We start from the raw sequence: 20,177 nt of genomic DNA on the forward strand, positions 1-20,177 counted from the left end.
AAAAAAAAAAAAAAAAAAAAAAAAAAAAAGTTAAAAAACAAAGTTCTGTTAGAAAGTGGGTAAAAGATAATGAACAGGCCTTTCACTGAAGAAGACAGATAAATGGCAAATAAATACATGGAAAGATGGTCAACATTATTAGCCAATAGGGAAATGCAAATTAAAACCTCAATATCACTAAACTTATCAGAATAACTAAAATAAAAATACTATTAATACCAAATGCTGGTGAGGATGCAGACAAAATGGATCACTCATATATTGCCAGGGGGACTGTAAAATGGTATAGCCATTCTACAAAAGTTCAGCAGTTTCCTAAAAACTAAACGTACAACTACTATAGGACCTAGCAATCACAGTCCTGGGTATTTATGGTAGAAAAATAGTCACACACAAAAACGTGTACATGAATGTTCACAGCAGCCTTATTTGTAACAGCCAAAAGGTGGAATCATCCCAGATGTCCTTCGACAGGTGAATGGGTAAACAGACCGTGGTACATACATACAATGGAATGCTATTCAACACAAAGGAGTGAACTACTGATGCATACAACTTGGATGAATCATCCAGGAAATATGCTGAGTAAAAAAGCCAGTCCCCAAAGGTTACATACTACATTATGCCATTTAATGAAGGCCAGATTAGTGGTTGCCAGGAGTTAGAGATGCAGGTGGGATGATGGCGGCAGAGGGAGGGAGTGGGTGTGGATAAAAGGCAAGATGAGGAATCCTTTTGGTATTGGGTCTGTTCAGTATCTTGATTGTGGTACTAGATAAACAAACTTACAGAGTGATACAACTGTTAGAACTTAATACACACAAACGCTCAAATGTGCAAATAAAACTGGGGAAATCTGAGTAATATAAGCAGATCGTATCAATGTCAATATCCAGGCTGGGATGTTACACTGGTTTCGCAAAATGTTACCACTGGAGAAAACTAGGCAAAGTGCACAAGGGGTCGCTCTGTATTATTTCTCATAACTGCACATGAATTCCCAATTACCTCAATAAAAATAAACAAATAGTAATTTTTATAGCAAATTAAAAAAATCTAGAATAAATAAATAATTATGGAGAATAACAAACTCGCAAACTTATTCAAGAAATAATAGAAATAACAGAAAGGCTGGTAGACCAATAATCACAGAAGAAATTAAAATTAAAATTGAAGATCTACCTCTCAAAAAAAACCCCCACTAAGCCTAAATATTCTAAATTTATATTGGTTTATTATTTTCAATAAAAACTAACATAGGGTTTAAAAAATTAAATCAGTACAAAAGGTAGAAGGTAAACAATTTCCTTCTGACCCCAGTCACCCTCCCCAGGAAACAATCACTGTTATCTACTTCTTATGTCTAGATGGTTTCTAAAAAACAAATACTACAAAACTTAGAGAAACAGATAATATTAATTTATTTATCTATTCAAGATAACTGTAAAAAGGCACATAAGCTTCCTATTTCATTTTGCAAACCTCACATAATACATCAAAATGTGATGAAAAGAAAAGAAACATTGATGGGTAATCCTTGTTTGCGCTGGATGGTCCTGGTTTATGCCACTTGTCCTGGTGTAATTATTATCAGCACTCCCTTTCACTCTCAAAATTGTTCAGTGTGTATAATAAACAATGTCATCCTAATTATTAACCAACATCACTCATGAATATGAATATCAATATCATCTATAAAATATTAGCAAATCAACTCTCCAGTATTTTTTTTAAAAAATGACTTCCATTTCTTCTGATCATGAGGATTAACTAGATACTCTGATCAACCAACCTAATAAAAGCTAGAATTGATATATAAATGTAAAAACATGGGAGAAGATATATAACAAGGAAAAACCCTCTAAGACAGCCAGTGTAGCTATGTTAATATCTGACCAAATAGACTTCAATGAAAATCGTATTATTAGAGATGAAGAGGGCCACTGCACAATAAAAGATTTATTTCATCAATATATAATTTTAAAACTGTATGCCTAGAGTTTGAGCTCTGAGCAACAGCGGTTCGATGCCCGGCCCGAGCTGAGCTGCTGGTGAGCTGCCAACAGGTGGCAGGATGGCTCAGCTAAAAAAAAAAAACCAAAAAAACAAACAAACTATGCCTAATAACATAGTCTCCATAAAACAAAAATAGATAAAAGTAAAAGGAGAAAAAGAAATATACACAGTCATTATGAGAAATTTTTATAAGTCTTTGTTGGTTCATAGATTATGAAAACAAAAATTAGTAAGGATACAAAAGACTTGAACACATTTAACAAGCTTCATCTAAAGGACTCATAATAATTATACACAATTACATAAAATATTTACAAAAATTAACCACATATTAGGAGTCAAAGTTCATCTTAGTCAATGTGAAAAGGTTAACATTACTCAAACTAACAATTAGGATAGAAATCAATACAAAACAATAATAATAATTGGGTAAAACGTCACACAACTGCAAATGAAGAAGTATGACCAAATAACTTATAGATAAAAGAAATCATAGAAATTAGAAAAATTTTAGAACTTGAACAATAACAAAAATACTAGGGGTTAAAACATGTGACATGCAACAATTTATTAGAAAGCTTAGAGACTTAGACACTTAATTAGAAAAGAATGAAAGGAAATTAATGTGCTAAGCACGCATCTTTAGACAACAGGAAAAAAAAAATAGAACAGGCCCAAAGAAAACAGAAGGGAGGAAATAATAACAACAGAAATTAATGAAACAGAGAACAGCAGAGATGAGCAGCAATGCCAAAGGTCTGTTCTTTTAAAAGACTATTAATATTGTCAAACATCTGATAAGAAAATTAAGAAAACGAGAAGACACAAGCAACCAATATCAAGAATTAAAGGGACAAAATTACAGATGTTTTCAAAGTAAAAAAGATGAGACGACATTATGAATAACTTTATGTCAAAAAACTTGGGAACTTAGATGAAATAGATATGTATCTATTGGGTAAATATTGGAAAAATAAAGCTTAGCAAAACTGACTTAAGAAACTGGGTGCTGAGTATATGGGGGATCATTATATGATTCACTCTATTTTTTCATGTTTGAAAATTTCCAAAATAAAGATATTTTTAAGTTGACTCAAGAAGAAAGAGAAAATTAAAATAGTCCTTTAACCAATAAAGAAATGAAATCAGTAGTTAAATTTTTTCCTTCAAAAAAATGCCAGACCCAGGTGATTTTAAAAGGAGAATTCTGCTAAAAATTCAAGGAAAAAAATGCTTCTAATTTTATACAAGCTATTTACAAGTATAAAAAAATAAGGGGATACCTCCAGCTCATTATGAGCTATCATAAACTTAATCCAAAATCTAAAAGAACAAGAAAGAAATAAGTCAATATCACTTAGGAACATGTAAAAATATTAAACAAACAAACAAACAAAAAACTGTTAAACTAAATCCAGCATAATCAAGGTGAGTTTATCCTAGGAATCAAGACTGGTTTAACAGTTTTTAAAAAGCAATTAATGTAATTCATCATATAAAGGAGAAAATCATATGCTCATCTGAAGAGGCCAAAAAAAGCACTTGATAACATTCAACACCCATTCTTTAAAAAAATACCTCAAAGTAGAAATGAAAGATAACGTCCTCAATCGAAAAAAGTTATCTATAAATTACATGTAACAAATGTAACATGGAAACACTGAAAACATTCCCTTTAAAATCAGGAACAACAACAAAAGTGCCTGCAATTGCTAATTCTATCCGGAGTTGTACCAGCATTGTGCCTGCAGAGCAGGAAAATAAGAAAAAGATATAAAAAGGGTAAAGATGAGAAAAACAACATTGATTAATTTTTATAAATATAATATTGGGGGAATAAAGACAGACAATAGAGAATAACAGGCAATATGATTCTGTAATCTTGTAATGTAATAGGGAATATATATTTGGTCTTTGTCCCAGCTTCCTGGCACAGAATTCCTAAAACCCATGTAATTTCCTGATAGGGTAATTGTTACTCATAATAAACCCCTTTGAACCACATCTGAGTTTGTTACTGACATGACTGATGGCTGAAAGCCCCCTAAATTAGCTTCAGGATTGAAGCCAGTTGCCAGAGGAGCCAACCATGGTATGTATAGAGGGTTAAAATTTTCAGCCCCGTTCCCTCAACCTCTGGGGAGGGTAGCAGAGCTGGAGATTGAGTTAATCACCCAAGGCTACTGATTTAATCAACCACGCCCATGTCATAAAAATCCTAAACAATGGGGTTTGGAGAGCTTCCAAGTTGGTGAATGCATCCACGAGCCAGGAGGGTGGCGTACACCAAACTCCACAGGCACAGATGCTCCTGCACTCAGGACCCTTCTTCATCAGGTGGTTCATTTGCATCCTTTATAATAAACTGGTAATAATACTAAAGTGCTTCCCTGAGTTCTGTGAGCCATTATAGCAAATTATTAAACTGTAGAAGGGGGTTGTGGGAATTTCTGATTTGTAGCCAAGTTAGACAGAAGTCAGGAAGTAGCTGGAAGATGGGAGGGTAGCAGAGTATGAAAGTAGAGTCTATAATGAACCAAGAAACACATCTAAGACTTTAAGAGTACTGGCAATATGGTTACTGTGTTGGCATAGAATTAACCCGATTGTTCGCAGAATGTGAAAGCATTCATGAGACTCTACAAGAGTAAGAAAAGTTCTGTTTGGAACTGGCAAAACTCCTTTTGCCAGGGCAGAGTCTGATGGAGACAGCTGCCCCAGTGAGAAGTGCTGGGGGTTTCTATTTTTCCATGCAGGATGTAGGGTGCTTGTCAGTTTGCAGGGGGGCTGCCATTACAATTGTCTTCTCCTGGGAACTGTCCTGTTCCCATCTATGATGGGTGTTTGTTAGCTTGCAGGGTGTTGTTGTTGTGATTGGGAACTGTTCTGTTCCCACCTATGATGGATGTAAGGTGCTCGTCAGCCTGCAGGTGCAGTGCTGGCCAGGGGAGTCAGAGCCCAGCGGTTAATGTTTAAGCTCATTCCTGCCAGCCCACAAGCCAGCTCCCGTTAACTCTTTACTTGTTTCATCAGTTACATGGGCTTTAACTTAATTCATTCTACTGTATGTATGCTTTATACATTTTCTTCTGTGTGTGTGCACACATATGTGTGATAGCTCAGTAAATATCTTTTAATGAAAGAAAAAGTCTCTGGAGTAAACTTACTGGAAAATTTCAAGAACTACATGAAGAAAAATTTAAAAGTGGTATTGTAGGATAGTCAAATCTTCCTACATTAATTTCTTCATTTAAAATGCTGATGATTTTTAGAAAATGTGACAAAAGGACACTCAAGTTCATTTATGTGTGAAAGTTTGATTAAAAAATAAAAAATTTGTTAGTGAATTAGATGGGAGGAATATTTTCACAATGTATACGTATATCAAATCACCACGATGTACATGTATACTTTAGATATCGTACAACTTTATGTCAATTGTATCTCAATAAAGCTGAAATTAAAAATAACTTAAAAAAAGAAATGTGACAAAACCCAGAAAAACTGGAAAATAACGAGATGGGGACTAATGTTATCCTAATTTTCATTGTATGCCATTCTCTAATATTTGAATTTTTTGGATTGGTACATGTAATTTTTTTTAATTAATAAACTTCATTTAGAGCAGTTTTAGGTTCACAGTAAAATTGATCAGAAACAATATCAGCATCCAACACCAGTTTGGTATATTTGTTATCATTGATGGACCTAGATTGACACACCATCACCCAAAGTCCAAAGTTTGCGGTAGGGCTCACTCTCGGTGGTGGACATTCAATGGTTTGGACAAATGTACAATGACATGTATCTACCATTTTGGTGTCACACAAAGTGGTTTCACTGCCTGAAACATCCTCTGTGCTCTAACTTTTATGCTGTCCCTCCACACTAAGCTCTGGCAACCAGTCACATTTATACTGTCTCCATAGTTTTTACCTTTCCAGAATGTCGTATAGTTGGAATTGAACAGTGCGCAGCCTTTTGAGATTGGCTTATTTCATTTTGTAATATTCATTTAACTTTCCTCCATGTCTTTATGCCTTGATAGTTCATTTCTTTTTAGCTCTGAATAATATTCCATTGTTGGAATGTACCACCGTTGACTTGTCCATTCACCTACTGAAGGAATCTTAGTTGCTTCCAAGTTTTGGCAATTATGAATAGAGCTGCTATAAACATCTCTGTGCAGGTGTGGACATGCTTCTAATTCATTTGAGTCAATTCTAAGGAGCATGATTGCTGGATCGTATGGTAAGAATATGTTTAGTTTTGTAAGAAAGTGCCAACCTGTCTCCCAGAGTAGCCGCACCATTTTGCATCCCCACCAGCAATGAATGAGTTCCCGTTGCTCCACATCCTCCCCAGCATTTGGTGGTGTCAGTGGTTTGGATTTTGGCTATTCTAAACTCCAAAAGTAGTAGTATCTTATTATTGTTTTAATTTAAAATTCTCTCACGACATGATGTTGAACATCTTTTCTTATGCTTACTTGCCATCTGTATAGCCTATTTGGTGAGGTGTCTGTTTAGATCTTTTGTCCATTTTTTAATTGGGTTGTTTGTTTTCTTATTGTTGCATTTTAAGAATTCCTTGTGGGCGGGCCGAGTGGCTCAGTTGGTTAAGAGTTAGATTAAGAGTGTGAGCTCTGAGCAACAGGGCTGCCAGTTCGATTTCCACATGGGCCAGTGACGCTGCGCCCGAGCTGAGCTGCCACTTAGCTGCCAACAGGTGGAAGGATGGCTCAGCTGGTGAGAACATGTGCTCCTAACAACAAGACTGCCTGTTCGATGGTGGGCTATGCCTGCCCGCAACCAAGACTGAACTGGACACCTTGAGCTGAGCTGCCACCTGGATAGCTCCGTGGATAGAGCGTGCGCTCTTAACAAGGCTGCTGGTTCGACTCCCACATGGGATGGTGGCTACGCCCACCGCAACTAAGATTGTAACACAGCACGTTGAGCTTAGAGGCCACAAGCTGCCAACGGGCAGCCCGATGGTGATTGGCACCCTCCACAACTAAGATTAAAGAACAACAACTTGGCTGGTCCCCTCCCCCAATTCCCCAATTAAAAAAAAAAGTCTTAAAAAAAAAAAGAATTCTTTGTACATTTTCGATAATAGTCCTTTATCAGATGTATCTTCTGCAAATATTTTCTCCCAGTCTGTGGCTTGTCTTCTCATTCTCTTAACATTGTCTTTTGCGGAGCAGAAGTTTTTAATTTTAATGAAGTCCAGTTTATCAGTTCTTTCTTTCACAGATAGTCTTTGGTCTTATATCTAAAAAGTCATCACCATACCTAAGGTCATCTAGGTATTTCCTATGTTATCTCCCAGGAGTTTTATAGTTTCACATTCTACACTTAGGTCTATGATCCTTTTTAAGTTAATTTTTGTTAAGGGTGTAAGGTCTGAGTCTAGATTCATTTGCATGTGAATGTTCCATTGTTCCAGCACCATTTGTTGAAAAGACAATCTTTGCTCCTTTGTATTACTTTTGCTCCTTTGTCAAAGATCAGTTGACTATATTAATGTGGGTCTATTTCTGGGCTGTCTATTTTGTTCCATTGATCTATTTGTCTATTCTTTCACCAATACCACAGTTGATTATTGTAATCGGTAGTAAGTATTAAAGTCAGGTAGTGGCAATCCTCTTTGTTTTTTTGTTTTTTAAGCTGAGCCATCCTGCCACCGGTTGGCAGCTCAGTGGCTGCTCAGCTCGGGCCGGGAATCGAACTGCTGTTGCTCAGAGCTCAAACTCTTGAGCGAGCTGTTAACCAACTGAGCCACTTGGCCGGCCCTCTAACTTTGTTCTTTTTCTTCAATATTGAGTTGGCTATTTCTCAGTCTTTTGCCTCTCCATATAAACTCTAATCAGTTTATTGCTATTTACAAAATAACATGCTAGGATTTTTATTGAGATTCAATTGAATCTATAGATGAAGTTAATAAGAACTGACTTTTTTTTTTTTAAGATTTTTATTGGGGATTTGGGGGAGGGGAACAGTGCTGGGGAATTGGGGGAAGGGGAACAGACAAGTTGCTGTCGTTTTGTTCTTTGGTCTAGTTATGGAGGACGTTGCTTCACTGGCCCAAGTTGGTATTATCATTGCGCTCTTCCCGGGTGAGGCAGATCCGTCACCAGCCCCTGGATTGCCGCTCACGATGGCTGCCAGCCACTCACGGTAGCTTACGGGAGCCCACTGCAGCAGGGGCTGCAGCCTACACTGCAGCCGGCGACTCACGGCAGCCCAGCTCCAGGTTGAGCTCTTGTTCACCAGCTTAGCTGTGGAGGATGCAGCGTCACTGGCCCTAATATGGGATCCGAACCGGGGCCCTACTGCTCAGAGCTGGCGTCCCAAGCCAACTCTTAAACAACATGCCACTCAGCCAGCCCAGTAACTGACTTTTATAAATTGTCCTTGCATCCTACAATCTTGCTGTTACCACTTATTAGTTCCATGAGTTTATCAATTCTTTTGGATTTTTTTTCTACATAGAAGATTATGATACCTGAGAACAAAAATCGTTTTATTTCTTCTTTCCCAATCTGTATACCTCTTCTTTCTTTTTATTGTCTCATTACATTAGCAAGGCCTTCCCGTACAATATTGAAAAATGGTGAGATGGGACATCTTTGATTTATTCCTGATCTTAGTGGGAAAGTTTCAAGTTTCTTAGCATTAAGTATGATATTAGCTATAGGTTTTTTTTTAAAGATTTTTATTGGGGAATTGGGGGAAGGGAAACAGACAAGTCGCTGTCTTTTTGTTCTTCAGTCTAGTTGTGGAGGACGTTGCTTCACTGGCCCAAGTTGGCACCATCATTGCGCTCTTCTCTGGCGAGGCAGATCAGTCGCCGGCTTCTGGACGGCCGCTCACTGCGGCTGCTGGCCGCTCACGCTGGCTGCTAGCTACACACAGTAACCCATGGCAACCCACTGCAGCAGGGGCTGCAGCCTATGCCGTCGCTGGCGACTCACGGCAACCCAGCTCCAGGTTGAGTTGTTGTTCAGCATCTTAGCTGTAGAGGGCAGTGTCACTGGCCCTCATATGTGGGTTCCAAACTGGGGCCCCCTGACGTCCCAAGCCAGTTCTTAACCAATGCGCTACTCGCCGGCCCGGCTATAGGTTTTTTGTAGATGATCTTTATCAAGTTGAGTAAGTTCCCCTCCCTCTTCCTAGTTTGCTGAGAGATGTTGTTGTTTTAACGATGAATGAGGATTGGATTTTGTCAGATGCTTTTTCTGCATCTATTGATATGATCATGTGATTTTTCTTTTTTAGCCTATTTATGTCATGGATTACTTTAATTGATTTTCAAATGTTGAACCAGCCTTGCATACCTGGGATAAATTCCTCTTGGTTGTAGTGTATAATTCTTTTTATGCATTGTTAGATTCAATTCGCTAATATTTTGTTGAAGATTTTTGCATCTATGTTCAATGAGAGCTATTGGTCTGTAGTTTTCTTGTAATGTCTTTGGTTCATTTTAGGGTATTAGGATAATGCTGGCCTCATAGAATGAATTACAAAGTATTCTGTGTGCTTCTATCTTCTGTAGAGAATTGGTATAATTTCTTCCTTAAATGTTTAGTAGAACACACCAGTAAACCCAACTGGGCCTGTGCTTTCTGATTTTGAAGGTTATTAATTATTGATTAAGTTTATTTAATAGACATAGGTCTATTCAGATTGTCTATTCATAGAACTTTTATAACAAAACATTTAAAATTTAAAAAGTGTTGGTTCTCCCCTAATTAATCTATAAATCTAACAGATTCCAAACAAAATTCCAATGGCTCCCAATAAAGAATGATATTATGTCCACAACAGTGGAATATATTAAAATTATAAACAGATATCAGTGTTTAACTCCAAAATTCCACTGTAAGAAACTTGTCCTACAAACACATTTTTATGACCATGCAAGAGAGTTCATCACATCATAGTCTGAAATACAAAAGAAAAATTAATTCAGTAAGAGACTGGTTAAATAGTGATTTTTAAAAACTATTAGATAAGATGAAGCTGATAAAACATTTATTGACTGAATACTCACTATGTGCCAGGAGCCATGTTATGCACTGGGAATACTACTGTGAGTAAAATGGACACCAGTTTGAAAGAGACACTAATGTTTTTTTAAATGCTGAAAATATATTAAGTGGTTAAAAAAGTTAGTATAACTCAATTAGGAAAAAAATTAGGCATTAATGTATTTTGTGTACACACACAGCAAACTTCCGGAACAATACACAAAACCTGCTTGTTATCTCTGGAGAGTGGGAATGGACAGGGGTGAGTTCTTATTGATGGCCTGAATTATTTTCTCTGTTTATAATTTTAAAATAATTTTTATAATTTAAAATGGGGTAATTTTATTTTTCAAATTATATGATTGTATACCTTAAAAGAAAAACCAGAGAACCTATTGGGGGGCACAGGGTTTCCTTTTGGAGTGAAGAAAATGTTCTAAAATTAGTGGTGATGGCTGCACAGCTCAGGGAATTTTATGGGTGAATTTTATGTATGGTATGAAATTATATCTTAATATAGCCAAGTCTCTCAATGCCTCTGAAGTCACACATGGGTTATCCTACTACCCTTATCTAATTTGCAAGGAAGATAAAAAGGAGAAAAGCTTGGATTCTTTTAGAAAACTGGAGTAAAAATATATGGGGAAGCAAGATTTAAACTGGGTACTACTCTCTGCAACTTGCCTTCATTTCTCCTCAACCCAAAAGGCTCAAGATCAAAATGCTTTGGTTGGATGGTTGTGAGGAAGCGAGTAGTTTGAGAGTTCACACACTCAGGTGTGCAAAGGGCCACAACAGACACACAGACTGGGACATGGATGACATTTGAGCTCTTGATGAAGGAAGCTGGACTAGGATAAGGGAAAAGGGACAACACTGGGCACGAAAGGAAGCAGGCAGGGAGGACCAAGTTCAAGAGGGACTGAGAGACGGGGCAGTGGAACCAGGAGGAACCAGGAGCAAAGGCAGCTGTGAGTTATTCTGCAGCATTTTCTCCTTCCACCTTTTCCCTCTCTCTACTCTTTTCTTTGATGATCTCAGTCACTCTTAGGCCTCTGATTTCTACTTCGATAATTACCAAATCTCTCCGAGTCCTGACTTTTCTCTGGAGACCAATGTCTCTGGGCTGGCCATGTACGTACTTTTCCCACTAGCACTTTAAATCCCGTAGGTCCACACTGAATTCAGCATCTCCTCCACCCCAAGCCTGCGACGACTCTTGTACTCGCTGACACTTACCAAACATCCACCTGAACTGCTCTCTCCCCCCCATTCCTTCATTCTTTCACCCAACAAATGTTTATTGTGGCTCTACTATGTCTCGCCCACGGCCACAGCGCTAGGTACTTCCATTCACACACCAAGTTGCATCACTTCTACCTTGAAAGTCTCTCCTGTCTGAGATTCATTGAGAACCTCTCTTGCTTGAACCATGGCAACAAACGCACTATATCTTAACTGCTTTTTGCATGCGCTATACCTGGGACACAGGAGGGGCTCACAGTGGAGGCTTAGGGACCAAACTGTCTGGGAAGGGGGTTGGAGGAGCAGAAGCCAGATTTGTCTTGAAGGAACGTTTGCATGTGAAGAAAGGCATTTTCCTTAAACGGTATGTTATAGATCCATAAAGTAAGCGTGATCATTCTTTTATTTCTGGGGTCTGGTTTTGGGAGGCTGGGAAGATTCCTGGGAAGACTGATACTGACCTCCCACCCCTTGAGAACTGAAGAGCCACTTGTTGAATGTGTCACCTTCTATGCGAGGGACCACGGATGTCGTGTTTCTCCCTTGTATCCCCAGCCTCTAAAACATCGGGCCCATTGTCGTGGTCCAATAAGTATCTGTGGAGGATTCTAGAAAGGCAGAGACCATGGATGTTTTATTTACCATCTCGGGAAGGACAAAGACCTGGAGCCCAAGGGATAAAGAACTAGTGCAAGATGTTTCCCTTCCTTCGGAGCTTGGTAAACGTTCGCTAAGCGATGTAAATCACCCTCCCGCACGGCTCCAAGATCGGGCCCCTCGCTCGGCTGCCAGGCCCTGGAGCGCGGCCACCATCTGGCCCAGGCCTGCAATTCCTGCCCTGCCCTGCCCAGCCTGGGCCCCTGTTACCTCCCTGCGCACATCTGCACCCACCACAAGCCAAGCAACTCCGCGCTCCCGCGTCCGGGCCTCCAGGGCGGGGGCTCCCCCCAGGACCCTCTGCCCCGCGGCTTCCCCGGCCCCCCCTAGGCCCCGGGGACGCCCGCGGCGCTGCCTGATACCGCCGCCTGCTGTGGGCTCCAGCGATCCCCACCCCCGGCGCGCCCGGCCTTCGCCCATGTGCTCCGCCGCGGCTCTCCAGCCTCGGCCCCCTCGGGCTGGAGCGCGGAGCTGGAGGCCTGTCGCCCCCGCGGGGGCCCGCCGCGCGCTTGCCCGCCAGAGCTGCGCGAAAGGCGGCGAAGCGGGAAGCGGCTGCTGCTGTGAGGCGCCCCCGGGCAGGCGGCGGGGAGCCGGGAGCGGCGGGCCGGGCCGAGGGTCGCACAGCTGCGCGGCCCGGGCGGAGGCGGCGCTGCGGCCGCGGCGGCTCTCACTCACCACAGTCCGCCGGGCCAGCGCGCCGGGGGTCCTGGACAGGGGCCGGCGGAGCCGCCGCGCCCGGCCCGAGCGGGTCCCCTCGGAGCTCTCGGAGCCGCTGTCGTCCGAGATCACGATGAAATCCTCCATGGCTGCGGTCCCGGCCGAGCCAGCGCGCGGGTGGCCGGCGACCCAGCGGCGACTGGGTTCCTGTTGCTGAGGCGGCGGCGGCGGAGGCGACACACCGGGCCATCACCCCGCATGCCCCGCCCCGAGCCCCGCCCCTTCCCGCCCCGAGCCCCGCCCCCAAGGCCGCGCGCCGCGGGCAGCTCTCGGCGGTTCAAGGCCGTGGTCACTGAGCTTGGTGGTGGCACTCGTCCTCCCTCCTGAAGAGACAAAAAAACGCGAGAAAACCAACTTGCAGCCGGTTTGGGCCGCTGTTGAGGGCGGGCATGCGAGGCGCTGCAGCTGCCAGGGCTTCCCCAGCTGCTGTCGAGTGACTCTTGTGAAGTGAGGTGTGAACAGGCCACACTGACTGATCCGGAAGGCGCTGAAGGGTGGGGGACCTGGCCTGGGAATGAGTGGGGGGGAGGGCGCCTGACTGACTGAAGGTGGGGGACCTGGCCTGGGAATGAGTTGGGGGGAGGGCCCCCGACTGACTGAAGGTGGGGGACCTGGCCTGGGAATGAGTTGGGTGGAGGGCGCCTGACTGACTGAAGGTGGGGGACCTGGCCTGGGAATGAGTTGAGGGGCAGGCCTGACCTCGGCCTGAGTCTGGGGAGAGGCCCCACTTCTTTGTGCGCATGTGCAAGTACATCTGTAGTGTAAATTCCTCAAAGTGGAATTATTGGGTCAAAGGAGATGTTTCAATAGATGATGCCAAATTATTCTCCTAAATTATACCAACTTGCAATTTCAGCAACAATCCATGTCACTCAGGGATTTAAACTGTGACACTGAGACTTGCTCAGTTGGTAGCAGGATCAGAAACGGAAAAAATGCACAGCGTAGCCAGGAGGTAGCAGATGCCGTGAATGATTAGATGTTATAAATGAGCATAGTTATCAAGATGGAAAAAGACATGCCCAGTAGAGGGAGAAGTGGTAGGTAGTTGATTGTGGGGCAGGAACATTAAAATCAAGATAAGATCTGTGTTACAATGAATTAACAAAAGCCTACCTCTCAGGCTCCAGCAACTTGGTAAAATAGATGAACAGATTCAAAGGAAAATGTGTTTATTAGAAAGGGGAGTGGTTCCTAAAGGATGGTTATCGGGTACTATCTAAGCATTGTCTAGTGCTGTGATCCCCAAACTTTAGTGAGTATAAGAATCACCCAGAAGTCTTGTTAAAACAGATTGCTGGGGGCCACCCGGAGCTTCTGAGTCAGTATGCATGCGGTGAGGCCCAAAATTTTGCATTTCTAACAAGTTCCAGGGGATGTCCATACTGCTATTCTGGGGACCACCAATTGAAAAAAACCACTGGTCTGGTGGACAGGGAGTCTATGGCCAACAGAGTTCAGAATGGCTGAAACCATCCTTGTAGTGAAGGGACTCAGACGTTGTCGTCACCAAATGCTATTCAACATTTAGTCTATTTAACTCCCTGTGTCTTGAAACACCGTGTTTTCTAGGCTTCTGTGAATCTGCACCACTCATAACACTTCTTTTCAGTCTCCTGAGCTGATTCCTGCTCCTCTCTCCACTCCTTAAACCTTGATGTTCCTCAGAGTCCTGGCATAGGCCACCTTCACACACTCCTCCTGACACAGTCTTAACTATCCCCACAGCCCTAATGACAATTTTTATGCTGATGACTTGTATGATTCTACTTATATGAGGTGCCTAGAATAAGCAAATTCATCAAGACAGAAAGCAGAATAGAGGTTATCAGGGATTGGAGGAAGGGAGAATAGGGAGTTATTTCATGAACAGTTTCCATTTAGGATGATGAAGAGTCTGGGAATGGGTCTTCGTGAAGGTTATACGAAATTGTGACTATTAATGCCATTGAACTGTACATGTAAAAATGCTTATAATGGTACACTTTATGTATATTTTACCACAATAGAGATATGTGAATATTTTTCTTTTACTAACAAATTGAAACATTATAGATCAGGTCAAAAGGCCCCTTGAACACACCTCCTCCATCCTGACCCCAATTTCCCCTCTTCAGGGCTTCCATATTTACTCCTCTAGAGCTTTTCTGTACATTTACTTGTATTCATATATGTACTGGTCAAAATGACATATGTTTTTAGCTATATCCAAAGAGCAAGTCTGATTTCATAAAGAGATTTGAAACCATCATTAGCAGTGAAAATGTTCCAAGCAATAAGGCTTCTGGCCTTATTAATGGGGATTTTTGGATGGACATACAACTTTAAAAGGGTTTTTCATTCATTTTTCTTTTTTTCATTATATGGCAGGATTGGTGCCTGCAGACCTGCTTTTATTTATGCTAAAGCTAGCCAGCTCAGGTTTCTCCCTGCACTAGGAAACACTGTCTCCTCTGCTAGATTCTAGGCACAATTTCACAATTTTGGGTCCCTCCTAGCTTTTCTGGATTGCTTTTGTAGGGAGCCTCTATATGTATATAACTTTATTTAAATCATTTTCTTATCCTTTCCCCCTTTTCCCTCCAAGCTTTTAGTTTGCTGAGATATCAAGTAGATGTCAAAGTTTTGGTAAAACACTTTTTTATCCTCTACGTTCAAAGATGATGCATCCTCATTTTGAGAAAATTAAAGCAATTCAGAATGGTTACAAAGCAGAGTGTATAACCACATCACACTTGGATAACCTCTTTCCAGACATCTCTGCATGGTCAAAACCCACACGTACAAATATGTACATAATTTTATGTAAGTGGGATCATACTGTGCTCATTGTATTGCAACCTGCTTTCTTAAATTAAAAACTATGACATCATAGTTTTCTGTGTCAGTGATTATAGGTTTACATTGTCTACATCATCCATTTTATTGGCTCATAATATTCTTAAAACAATATGACATTAGCTCTTCTTATTTTATAGAAAAGCACAAAGAAGCAAGCAAAAGAAATATCACATTTTCCTATCCCTGATTCCTACAATGAGCAGTTTGTAAAACTAAAAGAAACATATCTATGAGATTAGAAAAATTCATGCTACAAAAAGTTACAAAAAGATAAGAAATTTAGCCTTCCCAAGGCTAAATACCAAGTACCTAAATACCCAAATAGTTTCTTGTGAATCCTTCAAAACATACAAAATTACTATATTCCGTGTATACTTATTTCTATCTTTCTATCTCTTTTTTTGTCTTTAACATAAAAAAAGATCACGCTATACACAGTTATTTACTTATCTTTTTTCACTTAATATATCTTGAGGATTGTTCCTTAACTGCAAAATAACTATATCTTTCTAATTCCTGTATAAAAAAGTCATTTGTTAGGATATGCTGCAATTTATTTAGTCAGTTCCCCAAGATGGATACTTTGTTTCTAGGGTTTTGTTAGTTTGTTTGTTGTGTGCTTTTGATTTTGCCATTACCAATAATGCTACAAGAACCTCTTTGTATTAACCTTAACAGATCTTGTCAGCATATCCACAGAGAAATCCTTAAGCATTGGGAACTGGGTTAAAGGGTGTACATGTTTTATGTGTTGATAGAAATTACCAAATTGTCATCTACAAAGTTTGCACCAAATAACATTCCAACAAAAGTGTTGAGAGTGCTTGTTTCCCAAAATTCCACAAGCATTGGTTATCAAACTTTAGTTGTTGCCAATCAAAGAAATTGAAATTGGTATCTTGTTCTGATTTCCATTTATTATGGACAAAGTTGAGATAATTTTAAAATGCTCATTGGCTCTTTGTAGTTTTTTGTTCATACACTTTCACTATTTTTTTCTCCTAGGCTGTTCATCTTTTTCAATAGCTATTACTAGAATTTGTATAGCTAACACTCATTGAGCAAAGTATTACATGGAGAATTTATTCAACTAATTATGTAACAATGAACACTTAGGATGTTTACAATATTATACTGCTGTTTCAAGCATTCTTGTACTTACATTTTTGTACTGTGAACCAAATATCTCTGTAAGTTAAATTTCTAGAAATGGAATTGCTAATTTAAAGCTGAATTCTTTGTCACAATTTTCAAAATAGCATTGTGTAGTGAAGGAATGGTTTAAGGGGGAAAATGGGAGAGATGAAGAAAGAGGAACTAATAATTGTTCCTAACTGCAAGGCAAGTCAGCTCTAAGAGTTGAACTCAAGAAAGAGGAACTAATAGTTCTAAGTCACAGTTGAACTCTCAGGTTCATTGATGATGTTATTTATCATTTTGGCTGCTTTCATCAGTAAGCTGCTTAAAATTCTAAATCTCCTTCTCTATTTGGATGCCCATACCTCCTGGGAGTTTGAAAATTCTGTGGGGGAAAAAAAGGAAAACATAATAATTTTGTGATTTTCAAATGAGTACTAGTATTAAAAATAATTATAAAGCACATTCTGAATCATTTTATGGCCATGCAATTTTAATGGTGGCATTACATTTCAGTTTACATTTGTCTGAGTTGGTGCATACTGTTTGAAGGAACAGTTGGCATTATGTTAGTTTGTGAATTTAAATTGAATGGAGGGAAGCAGTGGGAGACTTGAGTCAGCTTACCTGTGGGACCTGTGGACTCTTGGACAAGCAGTGTTCAAAAGAACCTGTGCACAAAGCAATCCATTTGATTAGAAGAATGTAGGAAGAGATTTGGGGAGGATGACTTGCATAAATCTGTCTCTGTGCCTAACAGCTTATTCATTAGCAGTAAGTGGAGCAGAAAATAAAGAGTGATGAAGTTTTGCATTTCTGATTCAGGCCAAATTGCATTAATGACCACAATGCTAACCTCAGTTTTACAGGTGTCACCAGGTGACACTGCACTAAACTAGGCATTGTAAGATTGCTTGGGAGCAGTTTTGACCAAGTACTTTGCCTTGAGTCAGCAAAGCACTGGAGTTATTAACACCATTTTACACAACATAATTATCTGAACAGACATTTTCTGCATTAGTGTTATTGACAGACAAAGTGAAAATGACAAAAATTGGCTTGCTCAATTTATTCTAATATGCACTTATTCAATTATTGTGAATGTACACACACACACACACACACACACACACACAATTAATCTATTTTCCTTTTTTTCCAGTGTTACTTTCATGTGAAAAAAGTCCACCCCTTAAATCAAGTTTTACTTTGTCCCTGTTACTACATGCATAGTCAGTTTTACATATTTGCGGCAATGTTATGGCTAGAGATTTTTTGTAATTATAGTTGACATATAATATGATATTCGTTTCAAGAGTTTTGATTTCCACATTTTATTTAACATGTGCCATAAATATTTTCCCATTTTGCTAATCATTTTTGTTCTTATTTCCTCTTGTCTTACACACTCCCCCTTGACCACTATCATGTAACCAGTGTCGTTTGTGGAGATATGTAAGCCCACACATTTTCTTCCATCTTTATCTACAAAGATATACAAACCTGGGTACGCACACAGATAAATAAATATATACAATTTATATAAAAGATTGTGAATTTGTCATTTGTTTTTACAAAGGTGAGATCATAAACTACGTATAGTCCTCAGTTACTATATTTGTTCTTGCCTAGTTCATCAGGGCAACCCACCAGATCAGTAGCTAGAGATCCAACTTGATTTTTTAAAAGCAACGTAGTTTCCGTAATATCGATATACACATTTATTCCCCCTTCCTCCGTTTTCAAGATTTTTGTCATTACCAACAATGCCACCATACATACGCTTATAGATTCACCCTTAGATTATTAGGATTAGGATCACTACATCAAGGAATACGTTTTTTTTTTTTTTTAATGTATAAGGCCATGTTACTTGCTTTAAAAAGCTGTGTGTGGACCTCATTTGGATCTCAATTCAAACAAATTATAAAAAGAAGCATGACATTTATAAGACAATTAGAAATTTGAACGCTGACTAGATATTTCATTTAATTAAGGAATTTTTGTTATTTTTAAGATGTGATAATAGTAGAGACACATACTGAAAGATTTATGAATGAAATACTTTGCTTCAGAGAATATTCTTGGAATAACCCGGCACAGTCCAAATCCGGTGAGAAGCCCCTTTGAATCCTGTTGCTGAGGCCTCCACAGCTCCTCTGGGGAACTTGCCTTTCTCCCTTACTGCAGCAAGGTCCGTAAACCGAACTCTTTAAATACGGACATGTTCTTGGAGGCCTTTGGTTAGTGGACTTTAAAGCAATCTTTTCAAAGTCAATTGTCCATTTGGATTTCCTCTTCCTTGGGACATTTTTCCAGTTCATCGGGGAGTTCTGAAAATTTCTCTTTTGTCTGAGGTCAGTCCCATTGTTGCTTTCCCCATTCTTCTCTGGGAGCCATAAGTACTTCTTCTTAGAAGAGGTCAAAGTTAAGGAATCTCATTCAGGTTGGATCACCCTAGGTTCCATGGCATTAGCAAGAATTTTCAGGATCTTATCAGTTCACCTGGCTACTGGGTGGTGAGGTTGAAGGTAGGAACTGAACTAATTTCGACCTCTCCATTTGCTCCAGATAAATCTAGTTATTTTCTTGGGCACCTGTCTAGCTAGTTTGGCTGATGTTCATGACATGTGTGAGTGTGTGACTGTTTGTGTTTGGTGTGTGTGTGTGTGTGTGTGTGTGTGAGCGAGCGTGTGTGTGAGTGTGTGTGTGTGTGTGTGTGTGTGTAACATTTATTGCTCATCTCAGTAGGTATTAAGGAGAAAATTCATCATCTTCTGAGTTTTGTTATATTAGATATTTATATTAGATTTTGTTTTATATATTTAGAAGCTCTGATGTGAGACATATAAAAATTCAGTACTTCTTAATTGTTCTTTTATTGATATGAAATATCATTCTGTGTCCTTTTTAGTGCTTTTCATCTCGAATTCTCCTGTTTGTTACATTAATATTGTAATATACATAACACAATCTTTTGTTTGGTGTGCTGGGAAAATATTTTGATATTTAAACCCATGTGTTTTTACTCACTATGTAACCTTTTCTACATTCAGATGACTAGACTCTGAGTCATCCTTTGCCTTAGGGGAGATTGTCACAATGGAACCAGAATACAGGAGGCAAATTCTTGGTTTGGGAATGTCAGAGCTGAGGCTCGGGTGTAAGACATTCTGAGCCAGTTTCTTCACCCTCGGAGGAGAGAAGAACCAAGTCACGTTCTGTTTGCCCTGTTAGTTCCATTTCCTTAGGTGTTACTTCCCTGTTTTGTGATGTGTGGTGTTTCTCATTTCTGATGTTAGAGTTTTCCTCAGATATTTTGCTATTCGTGGGTTGGGTGTTTTCACTTAATTTTTGAATTTCCCTACTAGCCCACATGTGAGTGCTGGGTTGGTTTATGGCATCTTTTAACCAATAAATTCAGAAAAGTGACTTGCTGCTGGGTGGGTGGGGGGCGGTATATTAGTGTCTGGTCTTCTGGAACTGGGGACAACCACAATACATATTGTCTAGTAGTTTGCTTCTCTGG

The 20,177-nt window shown here is 39.9% G+C and overlaps 1 protein-coding gene across 2 annotated transcripts in view; it reads right to left on the minus strand.

Annotated features, from left to right (window-relative positions):
• Positions 1-12,871, minus strand: part of SIMC1 (SUMO interacting motifs containing 1) — a 48,801-nt gene extending 35,930 nt beyond the window's left edge. For both annotated transcript variants that reach the window (XM_019637477.1, XM_019637478.1), the window contains exon 1: positions 12,629-12,871. In XM_019637477.1, the coding sequence (XP_019493022.1) occupies positions 12,629-12,757 (129 nt within the window). In that variant the 5' untranslated portion in view covers positions 12,758-12,871. The remainder of the gene's footprint in view (positions 1-12,628) is intronic.
• Between the last annotated feature and the right edge of the window lie 7,306 nt (positions 12,872-20,177).

Source organism: Hipposideros armiger, unplaced genomic scaffold (genome assembly GCF_001890085.2).
Source record: "Hipposideros armiger isolate ML-2016 unplaced genomic scaffold, ASM189008v1 scaffold_33, whole genome shotgun sequence".
Classification (NCBI taxonomy): Eukaryota; Metazoa; Chordata; class Mammalia; order Chiroptera; family Hipposideridae; genus Hipposideros; species Hipposideros armiger.